Source organism: Balaenoptera musculus, chromosome 8 (assembly GCF_009873245.2).
Source record: "Balaenoptera musculus isolate JJ_BM4_2016_0621 chromosome 8, mBalMus1.pri.v3, whole genome shotgun sequence".
Lineage (NCBI taxonomy): Eukaryota > Metazoa > Chordata > Mammalia > Artiodactyla > Balaenopteridae > Balaenoptera > Balaenoptera musculus.
This window is the reverse complement of record NC_045792.1, coordinates 95,686,601-95,705,971: the sequence shown is the minus strand read 5'-3', so window position 1 is coordinate 95,705,971 and position 19,371 is coordinate 95,686,601. Positions and strand designations below refer to the sequence as shown.

Below are 19,371 nucleotides of genomic sequence, written 5' to 3'. Positions count from 1 at the left end.
ACTTAATCTCTTTCCTCTTTGACGTTCCCATAAAAACTGGTTTCCTTACCATGTAAGTCTGATTCACCAATCTCTTCAAGCGTCTCAGAAAACAAAGACGTAAAGAGGCGGTCTTTGAAAGAGCGTGAACCTTTGGGCCGTGTGTGGAATGTGCACCGGCGAATCGCAGGTCGCGGCGGCAGCTGCAGTAAGGACGCGGCTTGGGGTGGGCGGTGACGCGGGAGGGCGGTGCCTACACAGAGCCCCGTGGCGGCTTGTGCTCGGCCGCCGGTTCCGGAGGAGGGCCGGACCCGGCTGGTTGGGTGGGAAGTGCGGCTGGTAACCTGGCAGCCGCCGAGAGGTGGGTGAGCGGCCTCGGCTGACTTTGAGTGGTCGGGGCAATCACACTTCCGTATCCATTTCTAAGACATCTTTTTAAAAGCCTTAGAGGTGGAGTGTCCTCTCAGCCCTAGCTCTCCCAGCCTCTTCTTTTGCGCCTTCCTTCCAACCCGTCTGGTCTTCCCTACTTCCTAGCCCTCAGCCTCACGATTTGGATTTCTTGGGGTGAGGGGAAAGGCTTTTGTTACAACACAGAATCTCCGTCTACCAGCCTGGGTCGTGGGCGGTTTTTTGCCCCTTCTTCCCTTGTTAGACTAGTTTGAACAACGACACTCCGCCCCCTCCCCGCCTCCGTCTCTTACCACTTACTTATCAGGTGGAGCCAGAGGGCTTTGGGTAATGAATCCTGCCGTGACTAATCCCTGTCCTGGGTAGCTATGACTTACGTCAGCTGCTTCGTGGCCTGTATAGTTAGGAGCAGACCTCTTTTACTTTGTGGATAATTATGCCATCACCTCCATTAATCTTTTGTTCTTCCCAGGTCAAATGCCAGGCATTAAATGAGCCACCAAAATTCAGCTCCCATTCTCCTTCAAACCGAAGCAAGCCTGTTGTGCAGCCATGAGTTAGTGGAGAAAACCCGAGTTACAGTTATAGCACCTTTTGAACAAAATGGAAATTTGAGAAAAGGATCTGTTGTAGCCTTTGAATCACTTTTTTTTTTTTTTTGATGTGGATGACTTTTAAGGTTTTTATTGAATTTGTTACAATACTGCTTCTGGGGTTTTTTTTGTTTTTTTTTTTAATGTTTTTGGTTTTTTGGCCGCAAGGCGTGTCGGATCTTAGCTCCTCCACCAGGGATCAAACCCGCACCCCCTGCCTTGGAAGGTGAAGTCTTAACCACTGGACCACCAGGGAAGCCCCTGAATCACTTTAAAGTCTTTGGTAGGTTTCTAATGTTTTTTGTTTTTTTCTTTAACCTTTACAGAGAGAAGATTATAAATGCCAGAGCCATTTAAATGATGGTTAGCTGTTGAATTCTGACACTTCCTTAAATACCTTCTTGCACCAACATCTTCAGTGGGAAGAGTTCAGGAAAAGTAGCAGAGGGAAGGAGAGACAACAATTACATGTACCATGGCTATACCAATAACAGTACTTGACTGTGATCTCTTGCTATATGGCCGAGGTCACCGGACATTGGACCGCTTTAAGCTGGATGATGTGACAGATGAATACTTGATGTCCATGTATGGGTTTCCTCGACAGTTCATTTATTACTTGGTGGAGCTCTTGGGGGCGAGTCTTTCTAGACCTACTCAGAGATCCAGGGCTATTAGCCCAGAGACACAGATCCTTGCAGCACTGGGCTTCTATACCTCAGGTTCTTTCCAGACTCGGATGGGAGATGCTATTGGAATCAGTCAGGCATCTATGAGTCGATGTGTTGCCAATGTCACCGAAGCGCTTGTGGAGAGAGCTTCACAGTTCATCCGCTTTCCTGCTGATGAAGCCTCCGTGCAGGCTCTGAAGGATGAATTCTATGGGTTGGCAGGGATGCCAGGGGTCATAGGGGTGGTTGACTGTATCCATGTGGCAATCAAGGCACCAAATGCTGAAGACCTTTCCTATGTGAACCGCAAAGGTCTTCATTCTTTAAACTGCCTCATGGTGTGTGACATCAGAGGGGCACTGATGACTGTGGAGACAAACTGGCCGGGGAGCCTCCAGGACTGTGCTGTGCTACAGCAGTCTTCTCTCAGCAGTCAGTTTGAAGCTGGGATGCACAAAGAGAGCTGGCTGCTTGGTAAGTCTGCAGGTGTAAATGCTTCATTTTTGTAACTATAGAAAAAAGTTTGGGCAGAGTAGAATGAAATACAGGGGTCTATAGACCTGAGACTCAGTCCTGTTCTGTTTTAAACACAACCTCAGATGAGAACTCTCTTAGCCTTAATTTTTTTTTTTTTTTAGCAGAACTGAAACAGAAGTAATGTTTTTTGTTTTTTGTTTTTAAGTCTTTATTGAATTTGTTACAGTATTGCCTCTGTTTCATGTTTTGGGTTTTTGGCCTCGAGGCATGTGAGATCTTAGCTCCCTGACCAGGGATGTAACCCACACCCTCTGCATTAGAAGGTAAAGTCTTAACCACTGGACCACCAGGGAAATCCCCAGCCTTAATATTTTTAAATCAACATTTAAAGGACACTTGTTAACATTTAAAAACATACAATTTGACCCAGCTCTTCTTGGAGGTACATGTTCAGAAATATGTAAAACAGAATTACAGGCATTTGCATCGCAGCAGTGTTTTGTACTCACAAACAACAATAGCAACAACAACCCTACAAAAGCATTCCCCTTAAATATAGCCAAGATACTTATCAATGCAGATCTGGTTAAATATAGTACATCCATACAATTGAGCCTTAATTTTTATCATCTGTAAAATGGTGAAAATAATGCCAATGGCAGTAATACCTATTGTTAGGATTAGGGAATATATATGAAAGTTCACTCTAAAGTATTGTGCAAATGTATTATTTTTGCCATTGGTGATTGTCACCGTGATATCTATATGAAAATGATAGTAGACAGTGCGTTTATACAGTTCTTATGGAAACTCACTTCATAGATCTGTTTGCCTGAGTGCCCTTGGAAAGCCTGGCTTAATGATCTGAGTAGGACAAGAACCTATTCAGTACTGAGCAGTGCAAACTGATGTGACTGTAGAGCTGGGAGGAATACAGTTAGTTAACAGTGATAAAACCCTTGAGCCTGGCAGCTTTCTTTTTTGTTTTCTTTTTTTTTTTTTTAAAGCACCATTCTATGTGAGCAACAGGACAAGGGTTATCTTGTACACAACGTGTTATGTGGGAGATGAAGGCACATTAAGGATTGGAAGACCTCTCTTTAAGGCCACTAATCATGTCTGCACTGCACATGCTCATAACACAGTGTTTTACATGTAATAAACACTCAGGAATTTTTCTCTTTAATGTGCTGACTGGCAGTTAAAGAAAAACCTCCCCTTGGGACTTCCCTGGCGGTCCAGTGGTTAAGACTGCACGCTTCCACTGCAGGGGGCACAGATTTGATCCCTAGTCAGGGAACTAAGATCCCACATGCCACACTGGGCAGCCAAAAAAAAAAGAACCCTCCCACCCCCGCCCACTGTTCCAAGTGAGGAGAAGAGACTGCTGTCACACTGATTGGTTTAGAGCTGCCAGGGTACCATGGGTAACATCTTGGAACTTAACTGATTTTCTTCAGTTGTTGCTTCTACACACTGTTGTCAGTGCCCCACCTTCTCGTTACCCTACTGGGCCTTTGTCTTAATCCCACCTTTTGCCTACTCTGAACTTTCAAATTCCATTTTCATACAACTCCCACCAAGAAGTGAAGGGAAGACTGTTTGCAAGTGTCTCATCCAACTACTTCTTCCACAGCTGGGGAAGTACCTGGGTTCCAAGCTGATTTCTTGCAAAATCACTTTGGTACCCTAACTCTAAAGCCAGCTAAGGGGACTTCCCTGGTGGCGCAGTGGTTAAGAATCCGCCTGCCAATGCAGGGGACATGGGTTCAAGCCTTGGTCCAGGAAGATCCCACATGCCGCGGAGCAACAAAACCCGTGCGCCACAACTACTGACCCTGCACTCTAGAGCCCGCGAGCCACAACTACCGAGCCCGCATGCCGCAACTACTAAAGCCCACGCGCCTAGAGCCCGTGCTCCACAACAAGAGAAGCCACTGCAATGAGAAGCCCACGCACCGCAATGAAGAGTAGCCCCCACTCGCCGCAACTAGAGAGAGCTCGTGCACAGCAACAAAGATCCAATGCAGCCAATAAATAAATAAATTTAAAACACATTGTTTCTCATTTAAAAATAAATAAATAAAGCCAGCTAAAAATGATTGAGCACTTAGAATTTGTCAGGCAATCTTGTAAGCACTTTGCATTGGATTATCTCACTTAATCCTTATAAAAACTCTTAAGGAGTTAAACACTAATATCAACATTTTCACAGAAGAGGAAATTAACCACAGAACATCTGTGTCATTTGTGTTTATGTTTTAAACTGGATCATATGAGGAGTTACTCTATTTGGCAAATGATCCTTTTGTTAGGACTTCAAGGTCATGTATGAATTACTGATTTTCTTTTCCTTCACACCTTGGGACCCCAGATTCAGTTGGAATTATGACTTTAAAGTAGCTTGTTAGTTGTTTACAGGACATAGTTGAAAATAAGTAAAAATTTGGACAAATTTTTATTTATTTTTCTGATTGCCCTCTTTACAGAAATAGTGGAAGTGGAAGAGATGGATATTGCAACAACATTTAACAAATGTTTACTAAGGCCAGTTTTGGTACCAGGCCACACGCTAGGCACTAATGATGCTGGGAAAGTATACCCACAGAAGTTGATGATGTGGAAATCGACTCCGTTAGTACTATCAGTTCTAACACAGACCCCTTGGAAATCCTCCATGAGCCGTAATAGGCAAACTAGTTTGAAGACCCCTTGGAATTCCTCCATGAGCCGTAACAGGCAAACTAGTTTGAAGACCCCTTAACTAGTATAGTGTTTCACAAATTTTCCAGATCAAAAGAGTTATCTGGGAAATTTACTTAAGATGTACACTTCTGGGCCCCACTTCAAACTTCAGGAATGAGAATCTTCAAGAAAAGAAGACATCATTTTTAACACATGCCCTAGATAATTTGTAATGAATAGATGTTTGGAAAACACTGGTCTGGACGTGTAGGGAAGACTGGCAGGATTATAAGGAATGACAAGATGTTAAAAGAGAGAGGGAGATAAGATGGTTGATTGTGGGACTTCCCTGGTGGCGCAATGGTTAAGAATCTGCCTGCCAATGCAGGGGACACAGGTTCGAGCCCTGGTCCAGGAAGATCCCACATGCCGCAGAGCAACTAAGCCTGAGCACCACAACTACTGAGCCTGCGCTCTAGAGCCCATGAGCCACAACTACGGAGCCTGCATGCTGCAACTACTGAAGCCTGCACGCCTAGAGCCCGTGCTCCGCAAAGAGGAGCCACCGCAATGGGAAGCCTGCGCACCGCAACGAAGAGTAGCTCCTGCTGGCCACAAATAGAGAAAGCCTGCGCGCAGCAACGAAAATCCAACGCAGCAAAAAAAAAAAAAAGAAGATGGTTGATTGTATCTTAAGAACACCATCAGATTTGTGGCATGGTACTAGATTTGCCAAACCTAGAACTAGCTGTGATTCCCCCTTGATTTTTTTGGTTTGTTTGTTTAGCATATTTTCATCTTGGTTGTCATCCCTTCATGTCCTCATTCTCGTATGCCCCTTCAGAGGGCATCACCTAATTCCTCTTCTCTAGATGTACCCGCTCCTACAAACAATTCAGCCTGAGTTATTTCTTCAGCTCTTGGGCTAGTCTTGTTAAGCAGCTTTGGGTAAGATCTGCCAGAATGTCTCTTGGATGACTGATCATGTAAGCAATTGTAGTCTGTTTAGGAATTCTGATCCTAATCCCCTCCTGAGTGTCTGTCTTCCAGTGGTGCTTGGATTATAACCAGTTAATGATGATGGAGCATTTTATAAGAGGTCTACATTAACTAGCTTGTCTAGTATGTCTTCCCAATTAAGGCTCATACTGTTTCTTAAGAGACGTTTAACAAATATCTAGTATCTCTTTGTTTTGGTATTCATCTTAAATGTTTTTCTTATTCTCTTTTACAGCATTATACCATTGTTTTAATGACTTTGAGTCTGACATTATTAGTATGTAGTGACTAGCTCCTTCCTCTTCCTGTGCCTAACATATCAAAGGATGGCTGACGTTTATTTTTATTTTCTCATTTGTAAAATGAGTTCAATAGTATCTGCCTAATGGAGTTGGGATTGGACAAGTCATAGATATTATTTTCATTATTATTTACAACATCAGTTTCTAAAATTCAGTATTTAGTAGGGATGAGTTCAATTAAAATAGGTTGTACTTAGGAGGAAAAAAGTCAGCTAAATATACAATTTGAAAATTTTGTGAGCCATCTCAGATATTTAAAGTTAATCCAGTATACCTAAAACTAATACAATGTTATATGTCAATATCTCAGTAATTTTTTAAATTTAAAAAATTGCATTTAAAATAAAGTTGGGGGCTTCCCTGGTGGCGCAGTGGTTGAGAGTCTGCCTGGCGATGCAGGGGACACGGGTTCGAGCCCTGGTCTGGGAGGATCCCACATGCCGCAGAGCGACTGGGCCCGTGAGCCACAACTGCTGAGCCTGCGTGTCTGGAGCTTGTGCTCCGCAACAAGGAGGCCGCAGCACTGAGAGGCCCGCGCACCGCGATGAAGAGTGGTCCCCACTCACCGCAACTGGAGGAGGCCCTCGCACAGAAACGAAGACCCAACACAGCCAAAAATAAAAATAAAAATAAATTAATTAATTAATTTAAAAAAAAAATCTAAAAAAAAAAAAAGGGCTTGGGTTAAACAGTATTGACCCTCTTGGGAATCTCTCTTCCCTTTTAAAAAAATAAAAAAATAAAAATAAAGTTGGGACTTCGCTGGTGGCACAGTGGTTAAGAATCCGCCTGCCGACACAGGGGACACAGGTTCGAGCCCTGGTCCAGGAAGATCCCACATGCTGCGGAGCAACTAAGCCCATGTACCACAACTACTGAGCCCGCGTGCCACAACTACTGAAGCCCGCATGCCTAGAGCCTGTGCTCCGCAACAAGAGAAGCCACTGCAGTGAGAAGCCCATGCACCGCAATGAAGAGTAGCAGCCAAAAATAAATAAATTTTAAAAATAAAATAAAATAAAGTTAACCCATGGGGAATTCCCTGGCGACCCAGTAGTTAAGACTTGGCTCTTTCACTACCACGGGCCGGGATTCAATCCCTGGTCAGGGAACTAAGATCCCACAAGCCGCATGGTGTGGCCAAAAAAAAAGAAAAAAAAGAAATGTAAGCTCCTAAAAGAAAGGAGTGCTGTATGTTTGGAACAGTGCCTAGCACTCTCTGAACAATCCATAACTATTTACTGAAATTGATGGTGGGTGAGGAACACAGCAACTATACAAGTTGGTATTCCTCAGGTCTATTTGTCTTAAATTTCTAAGGGGTTGTTCCTCTGAGATATTTCATCTTCCAGATTTAGTGAGTCAGGACAATTAAACATTATAGAAACATTGTACGATTGTAATGGGACATTGCACCCCAGTTTTGTTTTGGTTTTAGCACTTCCCAGGATTATTCCATAAAGAAGTCACTTAAGGGAAATGCCTTGTGTATATTATTTTAATTGACTTCTGATTTTATTTCTTTATCCCTATTACTATTTGCATCATCATATTTATGCTCTCCTTGTTAATGTGAAATTCTACCTGTTCCTCTATTACAAAGGCATGGTTCTAATGAATGTAATATCTAGGAAGGCAGAACACCTGAGTTCTGATCTCTGCTGGGAATTTTCTCTTATTCTTCTTAGCACTGGGAGAATGAATGATTATTGTCTATGAAATACTCTGAAATTCCTAGGTAGTGCTTTCAGACCTGACATTTTAATAGTAAAGTCAGAGATTTTTCCTCATAAGTGTTTTGAGGTCTCCTGGCAGAATTCTCTTTTTCTCTCTTGCACTCTCGCTCTTTAGAGATTTTGAAGATTGGCTTGCTATGTGATAGTTTCTATTAACTTTTTTTTTTTTTTTTTTTTTTGGCTGCGTTGGGTCTTCCTTGCTTCGTGCGTGCTTTCTCTAGTTGCGGCGAGCGGGGGCTACTCTTCGTTGCGGTGCGTGGGCTTCTCATTGCGGTGGCTTCTCTTGTTGCGGAGCACGGGCTCTAGGCACGTGGGCGTCTGTAGTTGTGGCTCGCGGGCTCTAGAGTGCAGGCTCAGTAGTTGTGGCGCACGGGCTTCGTTGCTCCGTGGCGTGTGGGAACTTCCCGGACCAGGGCTTGAACCCTTGTCCCCTGCATTGGCAGGCGGATTCTTAACCACTGCGCCACCAGGGAATCCCTATTAACTTTTTATTAAAGAACAATATCTCTGAATTCAGAAAATCCTGGAATTCCCTGGAGATCCAGTGGTTGGGACTCTGTGCTTCCACTGCCGGGAGCCCGGGTTTGATCCCTGGTCAAGGAACTAGGATCCCGCAAGCAGTGCATCACGGCCAAAAAAAGAAAATCCAGGAATTTCATTTCCTCCAGTGCCTTCACCTCTGTCCTACATTCTTTCAGACTTAGCTTTCTTTAGCCGGGTCAGCTTTTTTCTCTGTTGGTTTTAACCAAGGGTATTCTCAGCCAAGACTCACTCTAGTCTTCCTGCTCGTGACTAGCTGTGGGCTCTTTACCACAGCATTTCCCTCTTCATTTCCCTGGTGTGCTTTGGCTCCAGAAGCTGTTGCATTTTCTTGTCCATTCTCTGTACAGGCTCCTGGATTTTCCTTTTTGTTTGTATTTCAGTTATAAACATCTGTGATGTCTTTGGGCCTTCCCCACAGGTGACAGTTCCTTCTTTCTCCGCACCTGGCTTATGACCCCACTTCACATTCCTGAAACTCCAGCCGAATATCGCTATAATATGGCCCATTCTGCAACTCACAGTGTGATGGAGAAGACTTTCCGAACCCTCTGCTCCCGATTCCGCTGCCTGGATGGATCCAAGGGGGCACTGCAGTACTCACCGGAGAAGTCCAGCCACATCATCTTGGCCTGCTGTGTCCTCCACAACATCTCCCTGGAACATGGGATGGATGTCTGGTCCTCTCCAGGGACAGGACCCGTGGAACAGCCTCCTGAGGAAGAGTCCGAGCACATGGAGTCCTTGGACCTGGAGGCTGACCGTATCCGTCAGGAGTTGATGCTCACTCACTTCAGCTAATGTGGAAGGTGGGGAGGAGGGAGGCTTTCCAGAAGGAGCTGTGACAAACTTTCCCTCTCACCACCCCCTACACAGTTCCATCATCTAGCGTGACTGAGCATGTGGACACTTGTCACAAACTGACATTTAATCTGCGTGTTTTAGAAAGGTTGAGGCTAGGCCAGAATATCTCGATTCATTTGCAAGTTTATTAACTAAACCAAAACCTCCGAGACAACAGTTCTCTGCTATCCATTGAACACCAGGTTAGCACCACTCACTCATTTGAAAGTTCCCTGGTTGCAGACATTTATATCGTGCTTACAAAATCAAAGCAAAGGGAAAAATAGCATCTAGACAGCCAGAACACTTTGTTTCAGTTATCTAGAGATTTCAAAAGAAAACAATATTTGTCCTGAAAGATTTGGATGGTATTTTAGCTTTTCTACTTTACTACCTATATAGGCATAATCTGAGGCAAGTGTGAAGAGTAAATTTCAGTTGGGAAATGGTCTTCTGACATAAATAAATGGCTACTAATGTGATTTTTCAGCTTTGTGTTTTTAAGAGGAGGTTAGGGACAGTCCAAAACCTCCATCTTAATTCTGTCTGTAATAACTGAGCTGTGACTTGGACCTAGTTCCCAGGGAGAACATCTGGACTCCAATCTCTTACTTCCAACCCTGAGTCGGAGCTAAAGGCTAAATGGGTTTAAGAATTCAATCAGCTTCAAGAAGACAAGTCAAATAGAGACAAAACAGCAAGCTTACACTTTACAGGGGATCTAAAGACCCTGATAGATTGATGGGCAAAGGAAATTCACCCAGGTTTAGACAGTCCACATCTAAATAGATCACATTTCTTATGACCATGATGTTAGGATGTCTTTTTGGCCATTCTGCTTTGAAATTCCTTGTTCAGAAAGAAAGTTTAGGGGATACAGAAGACATGTATTAAAAAGGAGAGGTAAAAGGAATATAATTTCTTGGTTTGAAATGAATTTTGGAGTTAGACCTACTTGAATATCTTCTGTGCGAAGTGATGGACAGAATTTCTCAGGAAATAAATAATCCTCCACCAAGTCTTATTCTAAAATTATACTGATATAAAAATAACCTGATTGGAATAATGAAAGTGTGAATTAGATTCACACATTGGTGCCTTTGCTGGGACAAAACAGAGACTTTCCTGAGGATTGTTTTGTTCCCAGTTTCTCAGCCATTCACCCATGTGATCCCTCTGAATTGTCCTCATGGATCATTTCCTACCTGCCTTTGGCAGTGTTAATCTGGTGATTTTCAAAGTAAAGAAATGAACAGCTGATGACAAAAGAAATTTGGAAGTTAATTGAAAGTGACTCATCCACAAGATTAAAAACAATTATGGATTATTATCTGCTGTTTATTTCTACTCCAAATGCTATTTTCCATCATCATCCTACTCTGTAAGGAGTGGGTCCATTTGGCAGGAGGTTGAGCTTAACAAGTGCAGTGATATTGCCGAGATGGGAGTGGACAATGAAGAGGTGACTGGAAACTTTTGTTCTATTCATTATGCAATAGAGGTGCCCCGTTATGTTTTTTTTTCTTTGTAAAGTTTAACCTGTGACCCGAGCTTGCTTTGTCTCCCTGATAAGGCAATATTTTAACTCTCACAGTCTTTCCAAGTTTCCTGAGATGGGTATTTTTCCCTCTAAAGTTTTGGTTCTATTATGAGTACTGCATGAGGAAAGACATACTGCCACCCATGCATCTTAAGAGGCAAGGTGGAGTGTAATCTTGGAAAGTGCCTAGCATTTTAGCTTTCAAAAACCACATTAGGGCTTCCCTGGTGGCGCAGTGGTTGAGAGTCTGCCTGCCAGTGCACGGGACACGGGTTCAAGCCCTGGTCTGGGTGGATCCCACATGCCGCGGAGCAACTGGGCCCGTGAGCCACAACGACTGAGCCTGCGCGTCTGGAGCCTGTGCCCCGCAACAAGAGAGGCCTCGATAGTGAAAGGCCCACGCACCGCGATGAAGAGTGGCCCCCGCTTGCTGCAACTAGAGAAAGCCCTCCCACGAAACGAAGACCCAACACAGCCAAAAATAAATAAATCAATCAATCAATCCTTCCCTCTACTTAAAAAAAAAAAAAAACACATTAAAGGAAAATTGGGGTTTTCACAACTTAACTCATTAGATGGTGACATGAAGCCTCAGTGGGAGGGACAGTCTGGGGGAGAATTCATTAGCAATTTCAAGCCTATTACTTGCACACCAAAGATAATTTCTAAGTGCTGAACAGACTGAACATTGGCTGGAAGTGTTTTTCCCTGGGAGCATTTTATTTCCTAATAATTCCACAGAGTAACTGTTAAAATCTATTCCTTTAATCTCCTTTCGACCTGGATTTTTATAGGCCAGGATTTTTTTTTCAGTCCAGTTACACTTTCCTCAGAATGACCTAGGGGAGGGATCACGATCTGTATTTCCAAATTGCCAAGGGTTTGCTTATAGGGGCTTTTTACAGGTGCCTGAGAAGTCTTCTCTTGAGGTCCTTATTTTGGATTTATAGTATCTTCCTGGTATAGCTTTGGGACAAAGTCAAGGATTTCACCTGTCTTATATAAGCCTCATCTTCCCGTAGATGATTCCATCTGGCCAGCATAGGAGTTTTCCAGATTTGCCCTTAGCTGTTCCAAGACAGCAAAAGTCCCAGGATGTATTAAGGGAAAACCACAATATTGGGTTATCAGCGGTTTACCAATTCCAAATTATACAAAAGAGGGACCATAAACATATTCTTAGTTTAAAATGAACTAAACAGAGACGGAGCTCCTTTCTTGGACTGTAAAGGAGCTATAGCAAGTTAATCTAATTTAGGGACCAAGAAACAAGACACAATTTTAATGGGATCATATATGAAAAAGTATAAGAGATAGGGAGGAATAAAATAGAGGCTAGATAGATAATAGACATACTACAATTGTATCCCTACCTGAAATAATAAACTGGAAACTCAAGAACTGAGCTTAACAGTTGATTTCCCTGACAGTGGAAGGGAAGTTAAGAAGAGGTCAAGAAAATAAGAAATTGGAGTTTTAACCACTGTGCATGCATATATCCTCAGGTCCCTTTTGCTCCCTAGATCCCACCCAGATTTTACAAAATTGTGGATATAAGAGATAACGGACTCAGAATTAAGTAAAAATGGCAATGCAGGAAGGAAGAAAAAATACTAGTTGAAGGCTGGGGACACCCCAGGAACCTAACCACATAAAATTCACAGGCTTTTTTTTTTTAATGTGACTACCATCTAAGACCCTACTTCGTGATAATCAAATAGGAGGTATGAGATCTCTTGATATTAAACAGGAACAAGAAAAGTAGACCTTGAAATCACAGGCTGGTAAATTTCAAAAAGTCTTTTGGAAAGGAGTCTCCATGTTTGCCCAGCAAAACATTCAATTTCAGTCTGTTGAGACTTTTTCTAACCCTTACATATACAGCTGTCTTTATAGAAGGGCTGATTGCCATGCCATTCTAGAGTCTTAAAATGTTCATACATTTCAATCCATTGATAAATTCCACCACTAGAAATTTACCCTATATAAATAATTCCAGAGAAGGAAAAGCCTGCTATGGTTCTGTGAATGGTTACCTGCTGTTCTGGGATCTCTCCTCTTCCCTGGGCTGCTCCTACATCACTACACAGCTTCTACTTTTACCGTCCAACCCAAAGTGTGTACATTATCCCACAGTGCCATGAGACCAGGCTACTAAAGAACAATAGAATTGCAACGCAAAACCTACAAGTGGGGACTTCCCTGGTGGCGCAGTGGTTAAGAATCTGCCTGCCAATGCAGGGGTCACAGGTTTGAGCCCTGGCCCGGGAAGATCCCACATGCTGCAGAGCAACTAAGCCCGAGCGCCACAACTACTGAAGCCTACGCGCCTAGAGCCTGTGCTCCGCAACAAGAGAAGCCACAGCAATGAGAAGCCTGTGCACGGCAGCAAAGAGTAGCCCTACTCGCTGCAACTAGAGAAAGCCCGCGCTCGGCAACAAAGACCCAACGCAGCTAAAAATAAATAAATAAAATAAATAAATTTAAAAGAAAAAGAAGTCTCCATGCTTCCAATGCAGGGGGCGCAGGTTTGGTCCCTGGCAGGGGAACTAAGATCCCACAAGCAGCTTGGCATGGCCCCCCCCAAAAAAAAAACAAAAAAAACACCTACAAGTGGCTCATCATTTTGGCTGCTCAAGGCCTAACTCCTCTTCCTGGACTTCGTAATAAGATGACTCATGGTACTGCTACAGAATCTCATCTTAGGTTCAGGCCTGATTCCTAGCACCCAATGTGGTAGGTTTCTCAGAGCCCACAGCAAGATAAGGAACAGTCTCCTCCCATTCTCTCCTTTTCCCTCCCTTCACCCTCTATCACAGGCAATTCCCCCAGGTCAATAAGTCCCAATCCTCATTCCTGGTTTAGTCATTTTTTAAAAATCAATTACTTTATTTCTATATTTTTATTTTTGGCTGCTTTGGGTCTTCGTTGCTGTGTTCAGACTTTCTCTAGTTGTGGTGAGCGGGGCTACTCTTCATCGTGGTGCACGGGCTTCTCACTGCGGTGGCTTCTCTTGTGGAGCATGGGCTCTAGGCGCGCAGGCTTCAGTAGTCCGTGGCACGCGGGCTCTAGAGCGCAGGTTCAGTAGTTGTGGTGCACGGGCTTAGTTGCTCCGCGGCATGTGGAATCTTCCCAGGCCAGGGCTCAAACCCGTGTCCCCTGCATTGGCAGGCGGATTCTTAAGCACTGCACCACCAGGGAAGTCCCCTGGTTTAGTCTTTCCAGATTCTTTCCACGTGATTGACAGTGGCTATATTTATTCTTAGGGTGACTAACTCTCCCGGTTTGCCCTCAATTGTCGCAGTTTTAGCACGGAAAGTGCTGTGTCCTGGGAAACCCTTTAGTCCTTAGCAATCTGGGACAGTTGGTCACCGTACTTCAGGGGAAGCATCCTCTTACCTTCAAGGGAGGTGACTCCTCCAGAAGAATCCTATCAGAATACAATAATCAACAATCAACATAATAATGAGTTATTGAGTTTTTAACACCAAGGTGTAGGCTTCTGTGTTACATCCCAAGATGATCTTTCCTTCTGCCCACCTGGTTTCTTTTTCTCAGGTCTTCCTCCAGTGTGAGAAGATTTCTGTAGGTTTGAGGGTTTCAACCCCTGATCTTTTGTGATCTACTCTTCTGTCCAAATAGACTTGATAAGAACAAATAGTAGTTTACTGTCACACTTGAAACAGTTTCTCTAATGAAATTTATCTGTAAAGATGCAACTCTGCCTGCAGAATAAACCATCTTTTCCATGGTTTCACAGAGCAGTCTAGCCTCAGTTTCTCAAACATCTCCGTTTTCAGATGTTGATTTTAGGTTTATATTTGCATAACCTTCAGGTGTTTTTCCCAAAATAAATGTCTCCAGATTTGAAAAACCAAAAACTTCTTATAGCCTCAAAAGTAGTTTGTTTAGTTTTCCTCACTGAAGTCAAGGTTTCAAAATAAAGTCATTGTATGGGTCAAGTTTGAGTGAGGGCTGTAGCTTTAGACACTTAAGCCCCACAACCTCCCCAAGAAGGAAGCTTCCCTAAAGCGTGTATTCTAGAAGTAGAAACTCAGCCCTGGGAAACAGTAAAGCAAAGTCTATTTGCCTGCTACTCAGCTGGCTCTAGGAATTTGTCAGACTGCTTATTTAGTCGTCTCCTAGAATCCACTTGCCCCTGACTTTTCATGGGTACATGGCTTCCCAGGATAAAGACAAATTCCTAGTTAGGTGTGGCTATGTGACTAAATTCTGGCCAGTGGAATGTAAGTGGAAATGTCCTGTGCTATTTTCAAGATGTGTCCTTATGGCTAGGAGACATGCCTTTCCTCTTTCAGCTTCCTGCTGGTTGGAATGTAGACATGATGGCTAGAGCTTGAGCAGCTGTCTTGGATCTAAGACAAAAAAACCACTTATTGAACATGTCACAGCAACAAGATGGAAGCCTGGTCCCTGATGCTGAATGGCCACACCTTACCCTAGATTTCTTTTATATGACAGAGAAATAAACCTCTGCCTTGTTTCCTTACTCTTTTTTTTTTAAATTAATTAATTAATTTTTGGCTGCGTTGGGTCTTTGTTGCTGCACGCGGGCTTTCTCTAGTTGGCGGCAAGCGGGGGCTACTCTTTGTTGTGGTGTGTGGGCTTCTCATTGTGGTGGCTTCTCTTGTTGCAGAGCACAGGCTCTAGGTGCATAGGGGCGTCAGTAGTTGTAGCACATGGGCTCTATAGTTGTGGCTCACGGGCTGTAGAGCGCAGGCTCAGTAGTTGTGGCACACGGGCTTAGTTGCTCCGCGGCATGTGGGATCTCCCCGGACCAGGTCTCAAACCCATGTCCCCTGCATTGGCAGGCAGATTCTTAACCACTGCGCCACCAGGGAAGCCCCTTGTTTCCTTACTCTTTTTGTTTATGTGCAGTAGCTTATTTTTTTTTAAATAAATAAATAATTTTATTTATTTATTTTTGGCTCCGTTGGGTCTTCGTTGCTGCCTGTGGGCTTTCTCTAGTTGCAGCAAGTGGGGCCGACTCTTTGTGGTGCGTGGGCTTCTCATTGCTGTGGCTTCCCCTGTTGCGGAGCACGAGCTCTAGGCACACGGGCTTCAGTAGTTGTGGCTCGCGGGCTCTAGAGTGTGGGCTCAGTAGTTGTGGTGCACGGGCTTAGTTGCTCTGTGGCATGTGGGATCTTCCCAGACCAGGGCTCGAACCCATGTCCCCAGCGTTGGCAGGTGGATTCTTAACCACTGTGCCACCAGGGAAGTCCTGTGCAGTAGATTCTAATCATAAATAATAAGGTTATAACTGCCTCTTTCCAGGAGCTGCAATACCTATTACACAGAAAATGTTTGGAAGCAAGATACATATTCAAAATGGGAAGCATGTTCAGTAAATCCTCTCAATGTAATATTGTGCCATTGTTTAAAATAACAACTATTAAAGACTTTAATAGGGAAATAATATAATGCAAAAAAATAACACTATTGTATCTCTGCTTAAACTTTAAAAATTATGTAGAGGAATTCCCTGGCAGTGCAGTGGTTAGGACGTGGTGCTTTCACTGCTGTGACCCGGGTTCAATCCCTGGTGGGGAACTAAGATCCCACAAGCCACGCAGCACGGCCAAAAAATTAAATAAATAAAAATAAAATAAAATGAAAAATTATGTAGAATATTTTCAAGGACTTCATGAGAACATGAACAAATTAAAACTTCATGTTTTGGAAGCAGATTGTTAAATTCTTTCTTTTTTTTTTTTTTTTTTTTTTTTAAATTCTTTCTTTTTAAGCTTTTATAAATGTTGCTATAATGTTTACTCATTTGAAAAGTCCTCTAAATCAGTGATAGACAAGGGACTTCCCTGGTGGTGCAGTGGTTAAGAATGGGCCTGCCAATGCAGGGGACATGGGTTCAAGCCCTAGTCCAGGAACATGCCACATACCACAGAGCAACTAAGCCCATGTGCCGCAACTACTGAGCCTGTGCTCTAGAGCCTGTGAGCCACAACTACTGAGCCCATGTGCTGCAACTATGGAAGCCTGCGCACCTAGAGCCCATGCTCCACAACAAGAGAAGCCACCACAATGAGAAGCCTGTGCACCATGACGAAGAGTAGCCCCACTCTCTGCAACTAGAGAAAGCCCATGCACAGCAATGAAGACCCAAAGCAGCCAAAAATAAATAAATAAATTTATTAAAAAAAAATGTGATAGACAATAAAGCATTTTGTCCTCATATTATGGATGCTGGTCTTATCCTGCATTTTATACATGAGTTGTTCCTTAAATATTTTCATGAATTTAAAGGATTTTTAAAAAATTACAATAAATTGTAAATAAAGCTAATGTTTTAAGAATGTGGGCTTTCACTTTGATTAGATTATATACTCTTTAAGGGCTGGGACTATCTTTTCTTTTTACACCTTCACTCTCCAAATCTCCTCCCTCCTTGAAGGAAAGAGGTAAGGTAAACTATTATTGCTCACAGTTGGTAACCCATATTGTAGTGATTTATATGATTTACTAAATTGTGCCTGGGATGAACATATTAATCCATATTTGTGCTGACCATATTAGTCTGTCTACTAAGAGACTTCAGAAAAAGGCTATTGTGATGATAAAAATGTCAACACACTTTGTTAAGTTCAGAACCGAAAGAGACTTGGTTATTATTTAAGAAGCACACCTGTGGTTCTAGGCCTTTGGAATAAAATAAAAGAGAAAAGCAGTACGTGTATTATTTTTGTTTTTGTTTTTTCCTGTCTTAAGATCAGACTACAGAACCCTGAATTTTCCAGTTTCTCTCTGCTATGCTTATGGGAGCTAAATTGGAGCTTTAATACAGATTATTCACTTTGTTCCTCAGTCTGGATTCTCTCATTCTCTCTGTGCCTCTGTCATACCTCTATCTATCTATCTATATATCTATCTATTTATCTATCTATCTATCATCTTTTTCATTCACCTCACTGTTTCATGAGGAAACTAAGGTCAAATTTGCTCAGTTGGGATAGTGCTGAGAGTCCATAAGGTAGTCGCTGAACTATAGTTAGATAACGTGTTATTATACTATGACTTGATCTTCAACACTCTCAAGAAAAATTGGGTTCTCTAAACAATTTAGACAGCCGGCAGCTGACACAGAAAATGGCAGAAGCCCAGTCTGCCTTACTCCGTGGCTTATGATCTGGGTTTGTTTATTTATGCCTTGGACAGGAGCCGGACGTTGAGTTGGAGCGAAGCTGTTTTTCGACGCTCGACTCTAGTTCCTTGAACGATTGCCTGGGCGCTCCTCCTTTGATGTCTGGGCGTTCGTGATTTCGGTGATCTTTTGCCGTCTTCTTGCTTGATGTTTTCCGAGTGGTGGCGGCGCCGGGTGGAAGGCTGACTTATCCGCGAGGCCCCGCGCTCAGGCTGTTTTTTCCCGCTGGTCGGTAGAGCGGACCCCTTGCTTCCTCCTTGCCTCTTCTAGTCTGTGGCTCAGTCCACTCGCTGGGCTGCAAACTGAGCCCCCTCCCGCCTTTCAGGTAGGCCACGGGAGGAGCCTGGGAGGCCCGGCCCGGCATCCTTCCGCCGCCGGGTTGAGAAGACCTTGGCGCCGGCGGGTGGGCGGCGGGTCGGCAGCGGAGACACGGCCAGAGGAGGAACTACCCGGCTGCGTTCGGGGGCGCGGTCGGTGAGGCGGCGGGAAACTGAGGGAGAAGCCGGAAGGACGCAGAGATGGTGGGGCTGCCCGGTGTGGTTTGGTAGGGAGGGGACGTTGGCTCTGGGGCGGGTGTCGGTACCCCCAGTGTGTGGGGAAAGTCGCTTTCCAGGAACGGATAGAGCTTTGCGCGCTTTGGCTCTCCTCTCTTCCTCTCCCTCCACCCCCCAAAGGTTCCGGGTGTCATGACTCAGTTGCACTGGGGACACTTGCTGAGTCCGGCCTTTGAAGGGGCCTTTGAATAGGTGGAGGCTTGTGGAACAGGGCCCTCTGGCTCCTCTGAGCGAAGTGTCATGTTCTCGCCTTTTTTGGGTCGGGAAACTGAGGCTGATCTAGGACGTGACTTTTCCCCGTAGCCCTGACAGATCTTTAAATGCACCGTAAGTCATTTTTTGTTGTTTCCCAGTTCAATTTTTTTCCCCCCAACTTTACCAGTCATTTTATCCACATAGTGATTTGCCGTTTGATTGTCTGTGATCCTTCCTTCCCAGGAATATAGAGTCCGTCACTGGGGATTGCAGAAGTAAAGGGACCACGCGATCTTTGGCTGGTTTTGCTTTTGAAAGTCTGTATCATTTTAGCGAGGGTAGAAAGAAAAAATTGCTTTGTTTCTTGATAGAAAATTTTGTTTGCTGTCTGTTTTGCTTTCTGGTTGATACTTATTTCTCCTCCTTCCCCTCAGCCTGTTTCTCTTTGGAAGTCTTTCAACTATGGTGTTAAGTGGTTAACGTCCTGCAGAGGATGGTCAAGATTTTGAAGTCAGATATTTATCCTCAGAGAGTGCTTTCTAGGAAGAATCCAAATAAAACCCAAGGAGTCTCTTTCGGACCAGTTTTGTATTTGATTAGTGGCTAAGTTACTGCATATACTAGAGTTAAAAAGCCTGTGTGTAGAAATCATTCAAATATTGAGATATTTAA

General features: G+C 43.7%; 1 protein-coding gene across 2 annotated transcripts; it reads left to right on the top strand.

Annotated features, from left to right (window-relative positions):
• Positions 1-231: 231 nt before the first annotated feature.
• On the top strand, positions 232-9,715 carry HARBI1 (harbinger transposase derived 1). Of its 2 annotated transcripts, none has more exons than XM_036859627.1 (3): positions 232-340; positions 1,307-2,125; positions 8,812-9,715. In XM_036859627.1, exons 2-3 carry the CDS (start codon positions 1,456-1,458, stop codon positions 9,189-9,191), a joined length of 1,050 nt encoding a protein of 349 aa, XP_036715522.1. In that variant the 5' UTR covers positions 232-340; positions 1,307-1,455; the 3' UTR covers positions 9,192-9,715. The 2 variants fall into 2 exon arrangements, with proteins under 2 accessions (XP_036715522.1, XP_036715523.1); XM_036859628.1 differs by lacking the exon at positions 232-340 and adding an exon at positions 1,176-1,206.
• The last annotated feature ends 9,656 nt before the right edge of the window (positions 9,716-19,371 follow it).

What these genes read in the sequence shown, in the direction of transcription:
- HARBI1 (XM_036859627.1), top strand. Translation starts at nt 1,456, where the DNA reads ATGGCTATACCAATAACAGTACTTGACTGTGATCTCTTGCTATATGGC. An exon ending in CAAAGAGAGCTGGCTGCTTG is followed by an intron (nt 2,126 to 8,811) that starts GTAAGTCTGCAG and finishes CCTTCCCCACAG; the next exon opens with GTGACAGTTCCTTCTTTCTC.